The sequence below is a fragment of the Scomber scombrus genome, chromosome 8 (genome assembly GCF_963691925.1).
Source record: "Scomber scombrus chromosome 8, fScoSco1.1, whole genome shotgun sequence".
In the NCBI taxonomy this organism is placed as follows: Eukaryota; Metazoa; Chordata; class Actinopteri; order Scombriformes; family Scombridae; genus Scomber; species Scomber scombrus.
This window is the reverse complement of record NC_084977.1, coordinates 32,361,298-32,383,112: the sequence shown is the minus strand read 5'-3', so window position 1 is coordinate 32,383,112 and position 21,815 is coordinate 32,361,298. Positions and strand designations below refer to the sequence as shown.

The following is a 21,815-nucleotide window of genomic DNA, read 5'->3' as shown; positions in this document are numbered from 1 at the left end:
TAATGATTTTCGGCTGCAGCCCTGCCCGGGAGTTGTGCATTGGTGGTGTAGCCCTAAAGCATCTTTCAAGCCAAAAACAGCACTAAGTAAGGCCAATAACAGTTAAGGTTGGGCTATAGGCATATTGTATTAGGAGTGGGTTCACTATCACTAGCTATCTGAGAAGCAGCCTAATCGGATGTTTCGTCGGATGAGCGACTGCGACTGTAAACGTGTGAACATGAGCAGCAGCAGCAGCAGGAGGAGGTGTGAGTTTTTCTCGTTGTGCTACACATTGAGAGGAGAGGCAGTGCTGTGCTTACCTGTGGACCGACCTGCTTCCTGCTCCTGACAGGACGCTCACACAAAAACATAATTTGGCGTGTTTAATCTACGGGTGGTATACAACCTGAAACGTGTGCGTCCAGAGACCTTTTGGTACAACCGTGTTCAGTGTCACATGATTAGACGTTCAGACAAGGGTCTTCTGTATACTTGGGGTTCAGCTAGGAACATGCTTCTCAATGTCAACATGCTTCACACACCAGCAACATAAAACACGCATCAGAACACCTGCACACACTGATTTCGTCCTACTTTCGAGCACTCATGAGCTTCAAGTACTTGCCAATGTGTGCTGCATGTAAGCAACAGCTGTTTTCTTTTAAATGTGCTCCGATTTGGGCTTTTAGACTAATGCATTCATTTTAAACCTGCAGCCTAACAGTCAGTTGGATCATTTAATCAGCTTATTTGACGTACTCAGTACCTAAATCGATACCAAGTAGTATTGAAACGTCTCCCGTTAAACAATACCTGCAATCGATCCTTTTTGCACCCAGTCAATCAATGCAAGCGTTGTTCGATTTAATGTGACATGTGATTGGCCCACTGCCACAGCAGCTACAGCCCGTCTGTGGTGCTGAAAGACAGAGCACTAAATGTGGAATGGGTATCGAATGAGGTACTCAGTTAGTGTCACTTTGAGTGAGTACTTGGACTGGTGCTGGCATTGTAACTTTTTAAATGATACGCAGCCTTTAATAGGACCACACAATGTGTTGTTCAGACCTACATTTACACCAACGACTGTTTCTCTATGTAGAGACTTTTATATGTATGCAGAAGGTTTAAGGCCCGCTCACACCTGCATTTAAAATAGCTAAATCTTACATTAAATAAGTTATTAGTACTATTATGTTAAAAGCTTTTGTATTGGGTTCAAATTTGCATCAATGTAGAAACTATCACAGCTTTCCGGAGCACAAACAGCTCCACAAAATAGGGAATATTTTCAATGGTACAAATGTGTAGGCACAAAGAGAGAGAGCCTCTGTGACTGATGGTGCGTTACAATTGTACTCGGACATCAGTTTTTTCGAGTTTCCAGACATAAAATTTCAACTGAGTGAAAGTCAGATTTCCAACTCGGATGGTTGATTGAACCTCACCAGCCTCGACCTCGAAATCCAAGATCAACAGTGTGACAGTTGTAGTAATATCCTGTTTATAAGCAGTTTTATCGTATTAGTGTCACATTAAATCAGTCGTACACACAGCGATGTCCAACTTCTATCTGTGGACGGGTTGCTATGCTGTTTATATGAGCAAAATACAGCGAAATGCGTTTTTATCATCAGGTGTTTCTATCAATCGTTAACCAGGCTAGAACTGGTTTTCTGGCTGGGTGCGATGTCATTCCCAGCTCCGACTTCCAACTTCCGAAGTTGGGTTAGGCCATAGCATGTTCCTAGCTGGACAGCAAGTTACAACGATTCACCGACTAGCTGTACCAGTAGTCACGTCGTCGCCAAACCTCCTAACAATGTGACCAGCCTTTATTTTCCTTCTCAGACTCCTGTATCTGGTTTTAACACTGCTTAATAAACTGGCTTTTTTCGGCTCGTAGCGACATATTCAACATGGTTTGGCAACCTTCTCAAACACGCCAAGTTAGATTTTGTTCGGAGTTCACTGCTGCCCTTACTGCTCTGTCCACAGATGGACCGACCTCGGATACTCAGGGTTTGGGGATGGGGGATGGGGGAGGATGGGGGGTGCGGAGGAGGATGAAACTACAGCTATATAAATGTTAGTTAGCAGAAACCGCAGTAGGCAGTAGTAGTGATTATTGACTGCTCACAAACATGGACTGAAGCAGGAGGGAGTTGGTTTGAGGAATGTTACATCTGTTTTTTTTGTTTTCTTTTTTCTTTTTCTCGAGAGCTTTTGGGGGAGCGGACGAGACGACAGCAGCGGGGGGGTTGAGGGGGGGTCGGGGGGTGACGGACGATCAGCAGCACTTCTGAGGTAGCTGAGGAGGCTTGTCGGTCAGTCTGGTGGTCTTGGTACCGGGAGCCACTGGCGCCTCGACGTCCACCCGCTCCGACATCTTCACGCAGATGATGTCCACCAGGCGCTCGAAGACCTGCCGCACGTTGATGTTCTCCTTTGCGCTGGCCTCGTAGTACTCAAAGCCTGCGGGAGGAAACACAGGAGACAGGAAGGTGACGATACGAAGACGCTTTTGTGAAGTTCAGGTTGATGAAGTAGTTTTAGTTTAGTTTTTAACCCTTTGTAGGTCTGCTCAACCGAACTTTCAGGTCAATCTTTAGCACTTGTATGAGGTATGTAATGCACAGACAGACCATCAGATTGTGTTATGGTTGCTATAGATACATTGTTATGGTTACTATAGATACAGGTTGTTCTATGGTTGCTATAGATACAGGTTGTGCTTTAGTGTATAAACGAAGAATAACACAAATCACTGCTGACATCAGAGATCCTGCTGGAGACATTTTTGAAGTTGACTTTCATGTTTTCATCTTGTACATGAACAGAATGAGTCTCTAACATGATTTTAAATAAAAGTTTAGAACAAATGAGGTGTGAATGAGTCTGTAGAGGCTGTAAAACATCATATTTAGGCTCAATGAGAAAGAAAATCCATGTTTTGTGTTGTCATGGCAACAATGAGGTAAGAAAAGCACAAAAAAAGGTTTTAATAGCACTCACTTTGTGTGACCTACAAAGGGTAATTTTGAGGAATTGACTAGTTTTAGTGTAGTTTTTATGTAGTTTGAGTGTTTCAGGTATTAGGAGGAAAGCCTTGATTAGTAGAAGCTGTAAAGGATGAAATAATGCTGACACTGTGTTTGTGTTCTCCCTACTGGTACTAGCCCGTTATCTCAACAAGTCACACTGAACACTATACAGTAACAATGGAGACAATGAAAACGGGATGCATTCTGCTTTAATATGTGACCAGCATGGATTCATTCAAGATGTGGAATATTTTATTTTAGCAGCATTATTAAAGTCCCTACAGTCCTTTGTGCAGTGTGTGTGTGTGTGTGTGTGTGTGTGTGTGTGTGTGTGTGAGTGTGTGTGTGAGTGTGAGTGTGTGTTTGTTTAGCTAAATGTCACTAAAGTAGAGTTCAGTCTGGTTCAGGATATTTTACACATAGATTACAAACTGCTTCTATAGCATGTGAGTATTTATATTATGAAATTAAAATGTATTTATTTGAAGAAGTCTGTCACTTAGGCCTTTATTTGTTATTTATTTAGTTATTCATTGTTCTTCTTTATTTATTTATTATTTATGAACTGGAGTGACTGGTTGCTTGTACATTCTATGTTGATTCTATCGTATATTCTGTCAATAAAGAATAAAATAAATAAATAAAACATTGCAAACTAAGTGTTTACAGCAGGTTGAAGCCCTGAGTTTCGTCATACAGGCCACATTTCTACGTATATTCACCTTAAAATGTCTGAACTTTATAAATAACAGAAACCCACTAAAAGCAGAGTATGTCTTCTTTATTATAAATAACAGAAATAAGATCCTGGAACTGAAAGAACTAGTTAAACTGGACTTTCAGTGAGTTAATTTAATTAGTTTTGTGTTTAACATCTATATTTTAAACCTCCTATTTAAACTTCACAGCGCTGGATTTTCTGCTGTGTTATTTAACTAATCTAGTATCACTGCCTGAACACTTGTAACACAGTTTTGGGCTTTTAAAGATTGTTTTCATGACTTAAGTCGGGTGTGGTTTTAGTTATTCCAGCCTCTCGAGGTGTGTTTGCAGTATTTAGACTCTTCTTCCCACTTCACAAATATCTCAAACACGATAAGATATTTTAAGCTGTTTAAATATCATGTTTCACCTCACAGAGATCCAGGCTGGATGAAAGGACTCAGACATCTGGCAGAACTTCACTCGCTTCTCACAGCGTCTTTAACTTAACTCCCTGAACAACTCTTATTTTAGTCTGAGTTTAATCTGCAGCCTGCAGCGTGTTTATTTATACAGGACTCATATCTTGGTAAAATAGCTTCCAGCAGTGGAGCTAAAACCAGTATGGTGCATTTTCTCATTAGATCATGTCATTTTCCCCCGAGCAAAAGGAACACACACACACACACACACACACACACACACACACACACACACACACACACACACACACACCCGGGAGGGGAAAGTCATTTTCTCCTGTAGTTGAACTGGTTAATAGTTCATCTCCTGTTTCACAAAGTACAGCTGAACACTGGAGAGAGAAAGTAACACCATGACAGTGCAAAGTGTTACTGTAGTACAGTTTGAGGTACTTGTACTTTACTGTAGTACAGTTTGAGGTACTTGTATTTGCTGTAGTACAATTTGAGGTACTTGTACTTTACTGTAGTATAGTTTGAGGTATTTGTACTTCACTGTAGTACAGTTTGAGGTACTTGTACTTTACTGTAGTATTTCCATGTGATGCTACTTTCTACATCTCAGAGGGAAATATTGTACTTTCTACTCCACTACATTTATTTGACACAATGGATAAAATAACAAGCTTTTAAAATACAACACATTGTTAAAGATGAAACCAAAAAGCAGTGTGTAGTCGGCTCACATCTCAGATGTCTATGAGTTGTTAACAGCTCCACCAAATAGGGATTTTTCCCTCTAAACTTCTCACATGCTTTCATTTCAAGAAATGTTCAAATGATCCAATATTTCAGCAAAAATCAAAGATTAGAGAAAAAGTCCAAAAACTGAGCACACATTTGTGTATCAGAAATTGCTCTAACACTGATGCTTCACTATTAATAATCTAATGATGTCATAATAATAATATATCAGTCAGAGGACCAAACCACTACTTTTACTGTAATACTGCATACTACATCACTATAATACTGCAGTACTTTTACTGTAATACTGCAGTACTTTTACTGTAATACTGCATACTACATCACTCATAATACTGCAGTACTTTTACTGTAATACTGCAGTACTTTTACTGTAATACTGCATACTACATCACTCATAATACTGCAGTACTTTTACTTAAGTGGTAGACAAGTGATTGATCATCCAAATCGAATCTCACCTAATTGATCTGCGAGGTGTTTTCCTTTCTCTAGAGGAACGATTCTCTCCTCGTCCATGTCACACTTGTTGCCCACCATGATCACCTGGGCGTTGTCCCACGAGTACGTCTTAATCTGGGTGGCCCTGCGACACACACACACACACACACACACACACACACACACACACACACACACAGCAGCATAAATCATCAGTGGTTATTAACTAGAGTCTGAATGAAGCTCCGAGCCAATCACATACCAGTCCTGGACGGCGTTGAATGACTCCTCGTTGGTGATGTCATACATGAGAATGAAGCCCATGGCGCCGCGGTAGTAAGCCGTGGTGATGGTGCGGTAACGCTCCTGTCCTGCTGTGTCCTGCAACCAAAAACACAAACATCTGCTTTATTTACTCATCTTTAGAAACCCGCCACTGCTGAACCTTTCATATGCTCGGTTACTCACTGTTCAAGTCACTAGAACTGAAATATTGTGGTTTTTTTCAAGTGTTTAGACCCAAAAACACATATTCCAAGAGGACATCCAGACAATTTTTATTAATTCTGTTAGTTTCTGTATTATTGTGGCCAAACATTTCTCATATGTTGTCTGACATGGATTTCTTTTGTCATCATGTTGCTTTGGTGGCAGATAACTGTGACTGTTTGAGCCAATATGTCACTTCCGAGTCCGAATTTCTTTAAATCAGAGGACTGACAACTAGAGAGTGATCCGTTATTCAGGCACTTGCAAGTAGAGCATACTGCAGTCGGATTTTATGTGTCAGTGACACAAGGGTTGGCAAGATAGTTTTAAAAGCAGCATCAGGTTTGTTAAAATGTACATTTAGTATTTTTGTTGGTTTTATATCATTTGAAATGACATTTGCACCATTTTTTACCAAAAGTAAGACTGAATGCTCCTGAAAATGTCAAATGGTGTAACCACAAAAGAATGATACATATTACATATTTTATCCTCCTAGAGAGAAAGAAAGAAAGGAGGAGGGAAAGATAAAGGAGGAAGAAGAGAAAGAAAGAAAGAAAGGATGAAGAGGAGAAAGAAAGGAGGAAGAGGAGAAAGAAAGAAAGGAGGAAGAGGAGAAAGAAAGGAGGAAGAGGAGAAATAAAGAAAGCTGTCAGTTTCCTGATCTCCATGGTTACCAGAGTAAATGTAATATTTAGAACAATTGTATTCCATTACCCTTATTTAATATAAAGTTATAATGTAAGATCATGCCAAACTAGTTGATATGGTGTTTTATTGACAATTTACTGTTTTTAAGCAAGTTGAATTATTTGGTACAAAGTTTTTATGGTTACACCACTTAGACATTTTTGCCATAATCCTCTAATATATTCTCTCTAAATGGATTAAAAGCAGAAAGTTGATGCTGGGTCCACAAAAAAAGAATGTGTGCAAGTTATTCATACGTTTATTTTCACATTTTAACCCTTTAAATTTAAACTCTACCACATGGACACTAAAGAAACCATCACTGACCCATTTACGTTCATACATGACAGAATAGCTTGGACACCTGCAGTACACACGTCACTCCTCCCAGCAGGCCTTCGTTGTATGGCTCTAAGCCAAGTTAAGAATGGACATGAACAGAAGGATGAGTGCTCTCTACATCAGCTGTGTAAACAACTCAAGCTGTGCGGCTGTGACCTCAATGGAATTTTGAAAGAAATGTTTTTGCATTTTCCTAAAACCACTTTGTTAGGTTTAAGGTGTGAAATAATGTTGCAGGAAGTCAGCAGCAATGACCCGTGTTATAGTCATAGATGTATTATAGGAACTGGATACCGGATTTAACCCTCCTGTTGTCCTCGAGTCAAGGAAGGAAGGGAGGAAGAAGGAAGGAAGGGAGGAAGAAGGAAGGAAAAGAGGAAGGAAGGAAGGAAGGAAGGAAGGGAGGAAGGAAGGAAGGAAGGGAGGAAGGAAGGTAGGAGGGAGGGAGGAAAGGAGGAATGGAGAAAGGAAGATGGAAGGAAAGGAGGGAGGAAGGAAAGAGGGAAGGGAGGAAGCAAAGGAAGGAAGGACGGAGGAAAAAAGGAAGGAAGGAAGGGAGGAGGGAGGGAGGGAGGGAGGAAGGGAGGAAGGAAGAAGGAAGGAAGGAAGGAAGGGGGGGAGGGAGGAAGAAGGAAGGAAAGGAGGAAGGGAGGAAGGAAGAAGGAAGGAAAGGAGGGAAGAAGGAAAGAGGGAAGGGAGGAAGCAAAGGAAGGAAGGAAGGACGGAGGAAAGAAGGAACAGTCAAAACAGACGGGGTCAATTTGACAGAAAGATGTTCCTGCTGCTGTTCCTTCGAATTAAAGTTTCTCACCTGGTGTATAAACTGAAAAAGTTATGAATATATGCAGTAAGTGTTTCTCCTGCTCAGTATACGAAGTCAGGACTTTTGTGATGCAGCACAACAATCTAGCAGAGCAGCATCATCAGACCTGCATCCTCATGCCTGCACGGTGGTCTTTTCCTGTTGCTGCTTTTAGTCTTTGAAGCTGCTTCTAAATGAGCTAACGTGACCAAACTCTTCATAATGAAGCAACATGTCTCCCAGTGCAGCAGTCTGACTCGCTGATGTGTTTTTAATTGCATTTGGACAACAGAGGAGGTCTGCAGCACTTGTTAGTCACTCAGTTCATTGTTATTTTGTTGTTTGGTTCTGCACATGAGGTTTGTTAACAATAAGATAAACATAGAAAATCGACAGCGTTTTTCCTTTCAGAGCTGATAGAGCAGCAACACTAAAAATCACCTGCAGCCGGACATTATTAAACAGACATTCATAAAACTGTTGGCAGGATTCCTCCAACTGCAAACAAGCTCAATTATCGCTCTTTGCATCATTCATTTGTAATCCATGAAGGTTTTATATGTGCAAAACTTTCCCAGAGCCTAAAAAAACAGGCTTTAAGTTGGTGCCACAATCTCAACATAAACTAGTAAACTACGACTATGGACATATTACATAATCATTAAGGCAAATATACTAAATGGACATTATTTGCACATTTGAAAGATGCATGCCTCAGTGTGCTGCGTTAGTAGATCAGCTTGCACATTTTTTGCGGGTGATGTCAAGTTTGCACACATTTCTACACACGCAGACCTTTAGTAAATCAGGCCCTAAATGTACAGTTTCTGTGTCAGAGTCTGATGGTAAATGGTATATAGACTGTACTTATATAGCGCTTTTCTAGTCGTTATGACCACAAAAAGCGCTTTTACACTACACATCTCATTCACCCATTCACACACATTCATACACTGATGGCAGGAGCTACCACGCAGGGAGCCAACCTGCTCATCAGGAGGAAACTAACCATTCACACACCATTGGAGCAGCAACAGGAGCAATTTGGGGTTGAGTATCTTCCCCAGAGACACATTAACATGTGGACTGGAGGAGCCGGGAAGCGAACTGCTGATCTTCCAATTGGTGGACGACCTGCTCTACCTCCTGAGCCACAGCCGACCCCAGTCTGATCAATATGACATGTTTTAAAAATGCTGATTGTTTACGTTAAATCACAAGTCTCCACCACACCTGCACCATGGACAGACTGCCACTCCTAACAAGATTATACAGGGTTTCCATAAAGTCTACAATTTAACACATTTATTACAAAAGCAAATGAATAGACAAATCTGTGGAAATGTAATCATTTAATACACCTCTATATGGGCTCCATTAGATGCACAAAGCATCAAGACGGTACTGGATTTCATCAATGGCATCAGTGATGTTTAGCTTCAGGTCGTCTTGTATCTTTGTTCTAGACCAGGCGGGGAGTTCCGGTCCTCTGAAATGAGGCCAACGCGGAGGTAACTTAAAACTGCATTCTATCAAAAGGCCACCAGGGGGCGACCGTTTTGGTGTCAAAAGGACTTCAGAAATGGACGTAACATCCGTGACGTCACCCATTGGTTTGTGGACTGCTACTCGGAAGCCAATAGTATCGGATCTGAGCAGCGCCATCTTGAAAATTTCAGGTGCATGCTGGGAAAAATAAAAACACAGATTCTACTTATATGGGCATCAGGAGGAGCATGAGGCGCCCTCCTGAACCTGTGAACCAATCAACCTGTCAATCACGACGTAGCCACACCCTAATGCATACCCTGCTTTATCGTCACATATAAAATCAGGGAGGCCAAAATGTCCCAAATGAACATCATACTGCATTGAAGAAGGCTTTAAACTAGCGATTGAGACCATAAACACATTTTGAAAACGTTTACTGAGGTTAGAAATCAAGTGAGAAGTTGGTGAATTCTCCATTGACTTGTATAGAGACGGAAGTCCTTTTGACACCAAAACGGTCGCCCCCTGGTGGCCTTTTGATAGAATGCAGTTTTAAGTTACTTCCACGTTGGCCTCATTTCAGAGGACCGGAACTCCCCGCCTGGTTTAGACAAATAATACTTGTTAGTATATCAGTTCATTGTTGCTTTGGTTCCAAATAAATTGCAGCAAATCTGATGTTTTGTTGACCCATCAACCCCAATTTCCTCCCTATACGTGGACTTTATCGCTCTGTGATAATGTCGCTTTCATCCCTTTTTCATCACTCAGACTCATTCTCTCCCTGCTGAAGATGATCCGAGCTGATACTGTTGAACAAGAAAAACATTTTACACGCAGCTCAAAGTGTGCAGAACACCAGCTGATTTCCACACTTGATGATATAATAAATAAAAACATCAGTGACACAGCTTTGGATGTGTGCTGCTGATCAGTTATGGAGACTTTCACTGCTGTCAGAGTGTGAATATCTCCTCCTTTCATCTTCCAGCTCGACTCGTTTCAGCCTCGTCTCCTCTTAAATCTTCTCTTCCTTCCTTCCTTCCTTCCTTCCTTCCTTCCTTCCTTCCTTCCTTCCTTCCTTCCATCCATCCATCCTTCCTTTCATCTTGTATTCCTGTCTTCTCTTCCTTCCTTCCTTCTTTCCTTCCTTCCATCCATCCATCCATCCATCCATCCCTCCTTCCTTCCTTCCTTCCTTCCTTCCTTCCTTCATTCATCCATCCTTCCTTCCTTCCTTCATTCCATCCATCCTTCCTTCCTTCCTTCCATCCATGCATCCTTCCTTCCTTCCTTCCTTCCTTCCTTCATTCATCCATCCTTCCTTCCTTCCTTCATTCCATCCATCCTTCCTTCCTTCCTTCCATCCATGCATCCTTCCTTCCTTCCTTCCATCCTTCCTTCCTTCCTTCCTTCCATCCATCCTTCCTTCGATCCATCCATCCACCCTTCCTTCCTTCCTTCCTTCCATCTTGTATTCCTGTCTTCCCTTCCTTCCTTCCAGCTGTCCATCCTTCCTTCCTTCCTTCCTTCCTTCCTTCCATCCATCCATCCATCCTTCCTTCCTTCCATCCATCCATCTATCCTTCCTTCCACCCATCCATCCTTCTCCTCCTTCCTTCCTTCCATCAATCCATCCATCCTTCCTTCCTTCCTTTCACTGCTGTCAGAGTGTGAATATCTCCTTTCATCTCCCAGCGCGACTCGTTTCAGCCTCGTCTCCTCTTAAATCTTGTCTTCCTGTCTTATCTTCCTTCCTTCCTTCCTTCTTGTCTTCCTTTCTTCTCTTCCTTCCTTCCAGCTGTCCATCCATCCATCCTTCATTCCTTCCTTTCGCTGTTGTCAGGGTGTGAATATCTCCTCCTTTCATCTCCAAGCGTGACTCGTTTCAGCCTCGTCTCCTCTTTAAGACTCTTTAGCCGCCTTATCAGGAGCCGATCGATCCTTCCTTCCTTCCTTCCTTCCTTCCTTCCTTCCTTCCTTCCTTCCGCTGCTGTCAGAGTGTGAATATCTCCTCCTTTCATCTCCCAGCGTGACTCGTTTCAGCCTCGTCTCCTCTTTAAGACTCTTTAGCCGCCTTATCAGGAGCCGATCGATCGGGAGCCGCTGATCGCTGCAAACAAACCAGCTGAGCCTCAATGTGACTTTCACACCATTCAGCTCCATTCATCACTTCATCCCCCCGTATATATACCACCATTTCATCACTTCATCCCCCCGTATATATACCACCATTTCATCACTTCATCCCCCCGTATATATACCACCATTTCATCAATTCATCCTTCTCCCGTATATATACCACCATTTCATCACTTCATCCCTCGGTGTATATACCACCATTTCATCACTTCATCCCTCTCCCGTATATATACCACCACAGCTGGTCCGGGTGCCGTCGCTCTTCTAAATTTAGCTCTTTTGTGCTTCACTTGCTCCGCTCTCCTTCAACAATCACTGATTCAGTTTTTTGTCTTTTTCCTGAAGGATACGGCGAACACTTCTTCACATTTAATTACTTTAGATTTGATGTAGAGTGAGATTATATATATATATGTGTGTTTGTGTTGAATGCAGTAGCGACATTATTCATGTGTTATTTTCCTTCCATCTGTCCTTCCTTTCTTTCTTTCTTTCTTGCTTCCACCTTTCTTTCCTTCCTTTCTGTCTTCTCTTCCTTCCTTCCTTCATTCCTTCTCTTCCTTCCTTCCTTCCATCTGTCCTTCTTTCTTTCTTTCCTGTATTTTTTTTCCTTGCTTCCATCTGTCCTTCCTGTCTTCTTTTCCTTCCTCCCTTCCAGCTGTCTTTCCTTCCTTCCTTCCTTCCTTCCTTCCTTCCTTCCTTCCTTTCTTCCTTCCTCCTTCCTTCCTTCCTTCCTTCCTTCCTTCCTTCCTTCCTTCCTTCCTTCCAGCTGTCTTTCCTTCCTTCCTTCCTTCCCTCCTTCCTTCCTTCCTTCCTTCCTTCCAGCTGTCTTTCCTTCCTTCCTTCCTTCCTTCCTTCCTTCCTTCCTTCCTTCCTTCCTTCCTTCCTTCCAGCTGTCTTTCCTTCCTTCCTTCCTTCCTTCCTTCCTTCCTTCCTTCCTTCCTTCCTTCCTTCCCTCCCTCCTTCCTTCCTTCCAGCTGTCTTTCCTTCCTTCTTCCATCTTTTTAATGGACCAGCCCACATTTTTGTATTTTTCCTGTAGGATACGGCGAACACTTCTACACATTTAATTAATTTAGATTTGATGTAGAGTGAGATTATATATATGTGTGTTTGTGTTGAATGCAGTAATGACATTATTCATGGAGAGGTGATAAGCAGAGCCTCAGGCAGTGACTGATTCTTCTCAGCCGAGTTGAAAGCAGAGAGAAATGTGCCTTTGATTTCCACAGAGGGAGAATTGACTGCACAGATGTATGCAGACGGCTCCCTCCATGTGTGTGATAGTCTAACACCGGCTTTAACGTGCAGCTGTATCAGCTTCTGCTCTCCCTGCTTTTCCAGCCTATGTTGGAAGCCTCACAAAGACATCACTAATGCTTTTCTGGCTGCTCCCATTCAGCCACAAGAAGAAGAAGAAGAGCATTAGTGATATCTTCCTCACCTGATTCCCTCATCTGCTCTCCTGCTCCTTATTCTCTATCATCGCTGCCTTCTCTTCTTCTTCTATACTTCACTCTTCACGTCTAACATCTTATGATTGTGATGATTCAAAGCAAACATGTTAAAGATCAGTTAAAAGGAGTCAACTTGTAGAACAGGGGTGTCAAACATGAGGCCCCGCGGGCCAGAACCGGACGCCAAGGAGTCCAATCTGGCCCACTTATCTTCCTGTGTTCTTTTCCTTCCATCTTTCCTTTATTTCTTTCTTTCTTTCTTTCTTTCTTTCTTTCTTTCTTTCTTTCTTTCTTTCTTTCTTTCTTTCTTTCTTCTTTCCTGTCTTCTCTTACTTCCATCTGTCTTTCACTCCTTCCTTCCTTCCTTCCTTCCTTCGTTCCTTCCTTCCTTCCTTCCTTGCTTCCATCTTTCCTTCCTGTCTTCTCTTCCTTCCTTCCTTGCTTCCATCTTTCCTTCCTGTCTTCTCTTCTTTCCTTCCTTGCTTGCTTCCATCTTTCCTTGCTGTCTTCTCTCCCTTCCTTCCTTCCTTCTTTTTTTCCTTCCTTCCTTCCTTCCTTCCTTCCTTCCTTCCCTCTTTCCTTCCTTCGTTCCTTCTTTTTTTCCTTCCTTCCTTCCTTCCTTCCTTCCTTCCTTCCTTCCTTCCTTCCTTCCTTCCTTCCTTCCTTCTTTTCTTCCTTCCTTCCTTCCTTCCTTCTTTTCTTCCTTCCTTCCTTCCTTCCATCTTACAAGTTGTTTTTTGGAGTGCACACAGATCTGATGATTCATGAACGTCATCATTTATTCAGTCAGTCTGGTAACGTTTGATTTTATCCACACAACTAAAATGAGAATAAGAACCAGACTTTTATTCCAAAACCATAAAAAATAAAGTCTCACCTCTGTTCCTCTGCACCATATTTTCTTTCATCAGTCTTTCTTAAAAGCTCAAACAGACTCTTAAAGGTTTTTCTGGCTGTATTAAAAGATTAGCGAGTGTCTGCAACATCTGAACACTTTGTCATTTTAAAACAAAGACAAGCACGAATGTTTTGTTAAACATTCAAAAAACTACAAATCCCACAAGGCTTTAGCTTAAGGCTTAACTGAAGGCACTGGAGACACACAGCCTTGCTTAATTTTGCTCTTTCATACACTTGTGTGTGTGTAAGTGTGTGTTTTTGTGTAAGTGTGTGTTTTTGTGAGTTGCATGTGTTTGTGGGTCTATTTTTACTCATCACTGTGCTTTCAGTTTGAATCAATCGGCTTTGATTAGCGCCATTTATGGCACTGCCCCCCACACCCCCCCACACCCCTGCACCCACCCCACCCCCTCCAAAACACACACACACACACACATTTTATCACACACACCACCTCACCCATCCATCTCCCCCCTTCGGGCTCGTGTGTCCCCTGCCGGGTCTCAACCTCTTCGCCCCAAGAGGTCTATTTAATTGCCACTGAAGACAGCACTGTTAGGGTGTGTGTGTGTGTATATATAGATATATGTGTGTGTGTGTGTGGGTGTGTGTGTTGGTGAGAGAGAGAGAGAGTGAGTGAGCGTGAAGGGCTGCTGCCATGGCAACAACATCACCAGTGATGATACAAGATGTAGCCCAGAAGTCTGTGTGTCTGTCTTTTCTTTTCCTCCCAGCAGCTCGTTGTTGACTGAGAGCAGAACATCATGTGAGACTTCAGCAATGCACAGATATTGTATGTTATAATGGCTTATATTACAGTATAATATACACATATACTGTATGTTATAATGGCTTATATTACAGTATAACATACACATATACTGTATGTTATAATGGCTTATATTACAGTATAATATATGCAGATACTGTATGTTATAGTGGCTTATATTACAGTATAACATCATGGATACTGTATGTTATAATGGCTTATATTACAGTATAACATCATGGATACTGTATGTTATAATGGCTTATATTACAGTATAACATCATGGATACTGTATGTTATAATGGCTTATATTACAGTATAATATACACATATACTGTATGTTATAATGGCTTATATTACAGTATAACATCATGTATACTGTATGTTATAATGGCTTATATTACAGTATAACATCATGGATACTGTATGTTATAATGGCTTATATTACAGTATAACATACACATATACTGTATGTTATAATGGCTTATATTACAGTATAATATACGCAGATACTGTATGTTATAATGGCTTATATTACAGTATAATATACGGAGATACTGTATGTTATAATGGCTTATATTACAGTATAACATATACAGATAGTGTATGTTATATTGGCTTATATTACAATATAAATGCACAGATACTGTATGTTATATTGGCTTATATTACAATATAAATGCACAGATACTGTATGTTATATTGGCTTATATTACAGTATAACATACATAGCTACTGTGTGTTATAATGGCTTATATTACAGTATAACATACATTAACTTTTTTGAAAAGCTCAGTATTTCTTGTTTTTCTTCCATCTAAACGTGCAATAATGTTAAAGTCTTTTAGAGTCTGAGTTATTCTAATTGGAATATTAGGCTCCATGTAAACCCGGCTACTGTTTCCTACAAGATAAAGACCCAACAGTTTATAATGAACTATATATCTGATTAATCAATAATATCTATCCATGCGTCCTCACCCAGATCTGCAGCTTGATCCTCTTGTCGTTGCGATACACCGTCTTCACCTTGAAATCGATACCGACGGTGCTGACGAAGGAGTTGCTGAATGAGTCGTCGGCATAGCGGAACAAGAAGGACGTTTTCCCGACGCTGCTGTTACCGATGATCAGCAGCTTGAACATGTAGTCGAAGTTCTGGTCGGAGCCATCCCGCTGGCCGAAACGCTGGTCTGCCTTCGCCATCTGACGGTTTGGATTGAGGAGAGAAAAAAAAACACACAATTAGTATCATAGTTTCCAAAGGTAACTTTAAAATATGTCAGTGTAAATGTAATACCAGTGTTTCCCCTACATGCATTCAAAACATAGACTGTATATAAGAAAGGGACGTAAGATCCATGACGTCACCCATTGGTTTGTGGACTGCTGCTCGGAGGCCAATAGTATCGGATCTGAGCAGCGCCATCTTGAACATTTCAGGTGCATGCTGGGAAAAATAAAAACAGGGATTCTACTTATATGGGCATCAGGAGGGGCATGAGGCGCCCTCCTGAACCTGTGAACCAATCAACCTGTCAATCATGACGTAGCCACGCCCTAATGCATACCCTGCTTTATCGTCACATATAAAATCAGGGAGGCCAAAATGTCCCAAATGAACATCATACTGCATTGAAGAAGGCTTTAAACTAGCGATTGAGACCATAAACACATTTTGAAAAAACGTTTACTGAGGTTAGAAATCAATTGAGAAGTTGGTGAATTCTCCATTGACTTGTATAGAGACGGAAGTCCTTTTGACACCAAAACGGTCGCCCCCTGGTGGCCTTTTGATAGAATGCAGTTTTAAGTTACTTCCGCGTTGGCCTCATTACAGAGCACCTGAACTCCCCGCCTGATTCAAAAGCAGTGGCGGACCAACAATACTGAAGTAGAATTTTGAATTTTGTTTATTATATTCCTTATGTTTTATGCACACTCACTTTATGTAAACTGCTCATAACATAAACTAACTGAGGATGATTTTACGTTTCTTATATTTTACATTTCACATTGTACATTTTAAGTTTAGGGTTTAGAGGTAGGAAACGCTGAATACTGCAAGAAATATGTAAGGAATGACATTTCAATGACATCATAGTGCAATTTTGGGGCATTTTTTAAGTTTTTCCCCTCCTGTGGATAGTTATGGATGTGTCTTATGCTATTTGTGGCTGTCTTGACTTTGATGTAGCAGCCATAACCAAGTAATGTCTTGAGAAGGATCAATAAAGTATCCATCTATCAAACTGGGTGCAGCGCAGAGGGAGATGAGATCACTACGTATTGCCTCATCTTCCCAGGATGTGGCATGATCGAACCCCCATCTGTGCTGACCCCAGAACAGGACACAGCCACAATATACACGACAGGTTTATGTCATGGAAGTTTTAGGGGATCTGCAGGAGGAAGAGGAGAGGTTGGAGCTGGAGTTCAGACAGAGGGAGGTGAAGGTGATAGAGAGAGAAAGAGAGAGAGAGAGAGAGGAGACCAGAGCCAGAGAAGCAGCTGAGAGGGAGGAACAATTTTTAAAGAGAGGAGAGACTGTGCTGTAAGGGACGAGCACCTCCTGGTAGACCTCGTTTCCTTATTGCCGAGACAGATATGGGGCTTTTCCATTATACAGTTCCAGCACTACTCAGCTCGGCTCGACTTGACTTGACTCTACTCGGTTTTGATACCAGGCACGTCGTTTTCGATTACTTCATAGAACCTCCTCAACGTGAGCGGGGTCGTCATAGCATGGCTGCACAAAACTGTGATGACATTGTTTTATACGCGACACAAACACATAAACAATGGAGGACATGGAGGCGATGGTGTACTTGCTGCTGTATGAGGCTTTTTGTCACACACAAAGCAAGAGAAGAGAAACGAATCGCTGTAACGCTGTTGTTGATATTTAAAAATGCTGGGTTTGATTCTTGTGTGGGACGGCTCATGACTCTTCCAGTGACTCTCTGACCAATCAGTGGCCGGCAGTCTGTTGACATCACATTTTAGTATTGGCTCAGCTCGCTTGGAACCTCGGCAGAGCAGATACTAAAAAAAGTACCAGGTATCAGGTACTATCCCTGATGGAAACACAAAAAAAACCGAGTAGAGTCGAGCCGAGTAGTGCTAGAACTGTATTATGGAAAAGCCCCAATATTTCGCAGGCAATGACTTCCAGGACAAAGAGGATGTCCATGCCCAATGTGTTTTAAAAAATGGACTTCTATCTGATTTTTAGAATGCCGAAAGGTGTCCACAAGACATCTCGCTTTAGACCGGTGACTATTAAAGCAAATCTGGAGATATCAATAGTCAAAATCTACATGTAAATCAATATACTGGTAGGTTTTCAGCTAGTAGGAAGATATGCATAAGCATGATCATTTGTTAACAAAACTGAATTTAATTGAAGTCATGTGAGCAAACAAGCCTTGCAATCTGTTTCAGAGTGTAACAATCACGGTCAAATGTTGGTGATAACGCTCCACTTGGTTGCAATTCACCATTAAAAAAGAAGAAGAAGAAGAAAAGGCGGTTTAGATGTTGTGATTGTTATTTCCGGTAAGTGCACAACAGCCATGTTCGATTTGAGACAACACTACCCTGATGAAATTCACACACTACAAGAACACAGAGTACTACATGGAAGTGGACTAACAGAAGCATCCGAAATGAGCCACAGAGTGTCGGAGTCGGAGCTGGAGCTGAATGAATGTTAGCAGCAGATGAGTCAGAATATCCTGCTGGGTTTAATGTAGCGTGGATGGTTGTGTCAGTGGAGACTCATCCTCTCTGTCAGAGACCGGAGGAGGAAAAAAAAACACAAAATTCATCTGAAATTATAATTCAAGCTGTTGCAGTTTAGCAGACATTTCTAATATCTGGATTTTCATATGCCGTTATAAGAGAATTATCAAGTCACTTGTAAGCTATGGTACAAAACAATAACTGTCTTTTTTCAACTGAATTTGTGACAGTCTTCGTCTTTCATTGTGTAAAGTGTCTCCAGCACGTCTGTCAGTTATTATATTTCTTTTATGTTGTTGTATTGTTAGGAGACAGCTTGTTTCTCACCAGCCTGATGCAGCGACTGTGTGTAGTTTCCTATAATCTAGCTGTCACTTTGAGGTTGTCAGTCCTTCAAAACTAAATGAAAATATATGTTATTGGTGCACACACTCCACAGCTACACATAGCAGCGTTTTCTAATCTGACACACCTATCAGTAAGTGTTTTTTTGAAGTTTTAACCCAATGGTGAAGGTTTGCTTAGATTTATGCACAAAACTCACTTGGTTAGGTTCAGGAAAACATCAAAGCTTTGGGTTATAACTATGCAATTACAACTTTTGAGTCAGTCGCTTGATGCACACTGATCCAAAAGGGGTTCAGCCCTGTGTTCCCTCATTTCTAAGAAGTTTTCCTCCCATCAACATTAAGCCCTATGTTCCCTCAGGCCTACATTCCCACAAGGATGGCCATTCCCTAAGCACATAACATGTTGTTGCTGTGTTGTTGCTGTGTTGTTGTCCCCATCTTAACCTGTGTTTCATCTATAAAACTGCTTGAAAGACAGTTGAAATTCTTTATTTTATTATTAAACTGGGGGAACATAGACATGCTCCTGTCACCACAAAGAGCTAAAGACCCGAACCCATACCTAACAACACATATACCTATATAGGGAGGGAGGGAGAAAGGAAAAGAGGAAGGTGGGAAGGAAGGAAAGAAGGACAGAGGAAAGAAGGAAGGGAGGAAGGTAGGGAGGAGGAAAGAAAGCGAGAAGGAGGGAGGGAGGGAGGGAGGGAGGAAGGACAGACAGAAGAAAGGAAGGAAGGAAGGAAGGAAGGAAGGAAGGAAGGAAGGAAGGAAGGAAGGAAGGAAGGAGGGAGGGAGGGAGGAAGGAAGGAAAGAAGGATGGGAGGAATGAAGGAACAGTCAAAACAGACGGGGTCAATTTGACCCGGGAGGACGACAGGAGGGTTAAAGCTCATAACAGACTGGCACCACACTACTTATCTGTGTTGTTGCACCATCATGCTCCAGTCATAACACTGAAGTCAACCAATCAGATGTGTCTGCATGCTCATAGGCCAAGGCTCAAAACCAAGAGGTGACAGAACCTTTGCGGTGGCTGCTCCAAACTTGTGGATCAGTCTACCTCATAATATCCGAACTGCTCAGACCCTATACATCATTGCTTAATACTCATCTCTTTGCATTGGCTTTTAATCCTAGTTGAGCTTGTCTTTCCTGAATTGTGTAACTACATTTGCTTTTATCTATTGTGTTTTTATAGTTTATCTTACTTATAATTGTTCTTTTATTTTATCTTGTGTCTTCAGCTTGTACAGGTCAACTGAGGTGGTTTTAATGTGCTATATAAATAAACTTTGACTTGACTTGACTGCTGGTCCTTTAGAGGGTTGTGGGGGAGCTGGAGCCAATCTCAGCTGACAGAGGAGGAGTTCACTGTGGACATGTCGCCAGTCAATCACAGGGTTGACATATATAAAGAAAGACAACGATTCACACTCGCATTCACAACTACGGGCAATTTAGAGTGACCAATTAACCTGATTGTAACAACTATAATTAGCAGAAATCCAGCCTTGGAACACTACTTTGTGAATATTTGGTCATGTGGCTCAAGGTACTAAAGTACTGACCGAAATAACCCAATACCAAGTAGAACCAAAACTACCTTTTTGTGTCCAGATCTAGAAAAAAGACAGTGGTAGGCTGGATATCTAACAACAACCGCCTATAGGGAGATTCAACATCTAGTGACATGGTGTTACTACAACAACCTTACTCTCAATGTTAACCCTTTGTAAGTCTGCTCAACTGTTTGGTAGAGGTCCCTATTGGCGCTTTTCCACTATACTTTTTGTAATGGAAAAGGTTGTTCCTCGAACCGTACCGAGTCGAGCCGAGCCGAGTAGTGCTAGAACTGTGTAGTGGAAAAGCGCCATTTGTGTCATGATATCTGCTCAAAAACTAAATCTATTGAACCCAGCTCACATCCATTTAGTCCGGGCCTGCAGTATGCTATCTGGGACTCATGCACTTTACTATATAATATGCACTTTAAATTTAATATCAATCATGGACTGCTAATAAACTATAAATGCATTGTCTCTAAAACTGATGTGCGGGGCGGGGGGGGGGGGGGGGGGGGGGGGGGGGGGGACTCAATTGAAATTTTGGTTGCAGCCAATCACTGCAAACGTTTTTCGATTCATAGCGATGTGTGATTGGCATCAGCAGCAGCTACAACCCAAACAGTCTGTGGTGGAAAGGTCCTTCGCAGTTTAAGTGATGGAAGTAGAAAAAACAAAAAAAGAAAGATTGAATGAATGAAGCACTCTGCTGGTCTTATCGTCATTTTTTAAAGGATATGCTGCCATACGTGGCTCACTTCATGAGTTTAAATAAGGGCAGCAATTTAAAAAACTATGTAATATAGTTTTTTTTAATATCATGTTTTGCTGCCTTTAACAAACAGAATTAACTAAAACAGACGAGTACACCGGTGAGTGGTTAATGATTAAAACAGGTGCATCTTATCATTATCTTTGTGCAACTGAACTGAAGCCAGTAAATATATAACGGATTAACTATTAATACCTTTAACTGTGTCTAATATTTCATAGATCTGGCTGATACATTTTTATAGCCAGATAATTTAACCAATAAGCTCACAGTTAATCTAAGCCATCATCCATCTACTTTACATACATTATAACACATTGTGGGCTTTTAATATCACTAATATGTTAAATAACGCCATTAATAACGATACACACATGCTCATAATCATGTGTAGATATAAATACAGTGTATGATATATTTAAAAAAAAGGGAAGATAAGAGATGAAAAGATGCATAAATGCTTCTATAAACTCAACACCAAGCACCAGAGTAACATTGTATCCACATAGATTCACTTTAGAGGCTCTATTAGATTAAAATAAACAGTAGAGAAGCGTTGTCACAATGTGCAAAATCACAGATGTTCAGAGAAGTGTGTTTGACTGTTACATGACAGCCGAACCGTCTCCATGACAACTGGGCAAACTCGGTCCTGCAGATGAAGACCGTGAGATGCTTACAAAGGTAATAACTGTAAGTGGACCTTGAGTGGAAGCTGATTCTGTCTCCTTCATTTTAGATAAAGATGAAATGATCATCATAATATTATAAATGATAATAATTATAATAATCATCATCCAGCTTTAGTGAAGCATGAAGCTATTCTCAGCCATCATATTTTAATATAACATATACTTATAGTCAGCTTATGACTCAGCATTCAGCATTGCTGCAACATAAAACATGTATTACCTAAACATAATATAACACTAACATAAGTGCAAAC

General features: G+C 41.2%; 1 protein-coding gene across 1 annotated transcript; it reads right to left on the bottom strand.

Annotated features, from left to right (window-relative positions):
• Positions 1-2,272: 2,272 nt before the first annotated feature.
• Positions 2,273-15,644, bottom strand: rab3b (RAB3B, member RAS oncogene family). Its single transcript, XM_062424959.1, has 4 exons — positions 15,420-15,644; positions 5,619-5,737; positions 5,377-5,501; positions 2,273-2,457 (listed from the first exon to the last, which is right to left on the bottom strand). Exons 1-4 carry the CDS (start codon positions 15,642-15,644, stop codon positions 2,273-2,275), a joined length of 654 nt encoding a protein of 217 aa, XP_062280943.1.
• Positions 15,645-21,815: the final 6,171 nt, after the last annotated feature.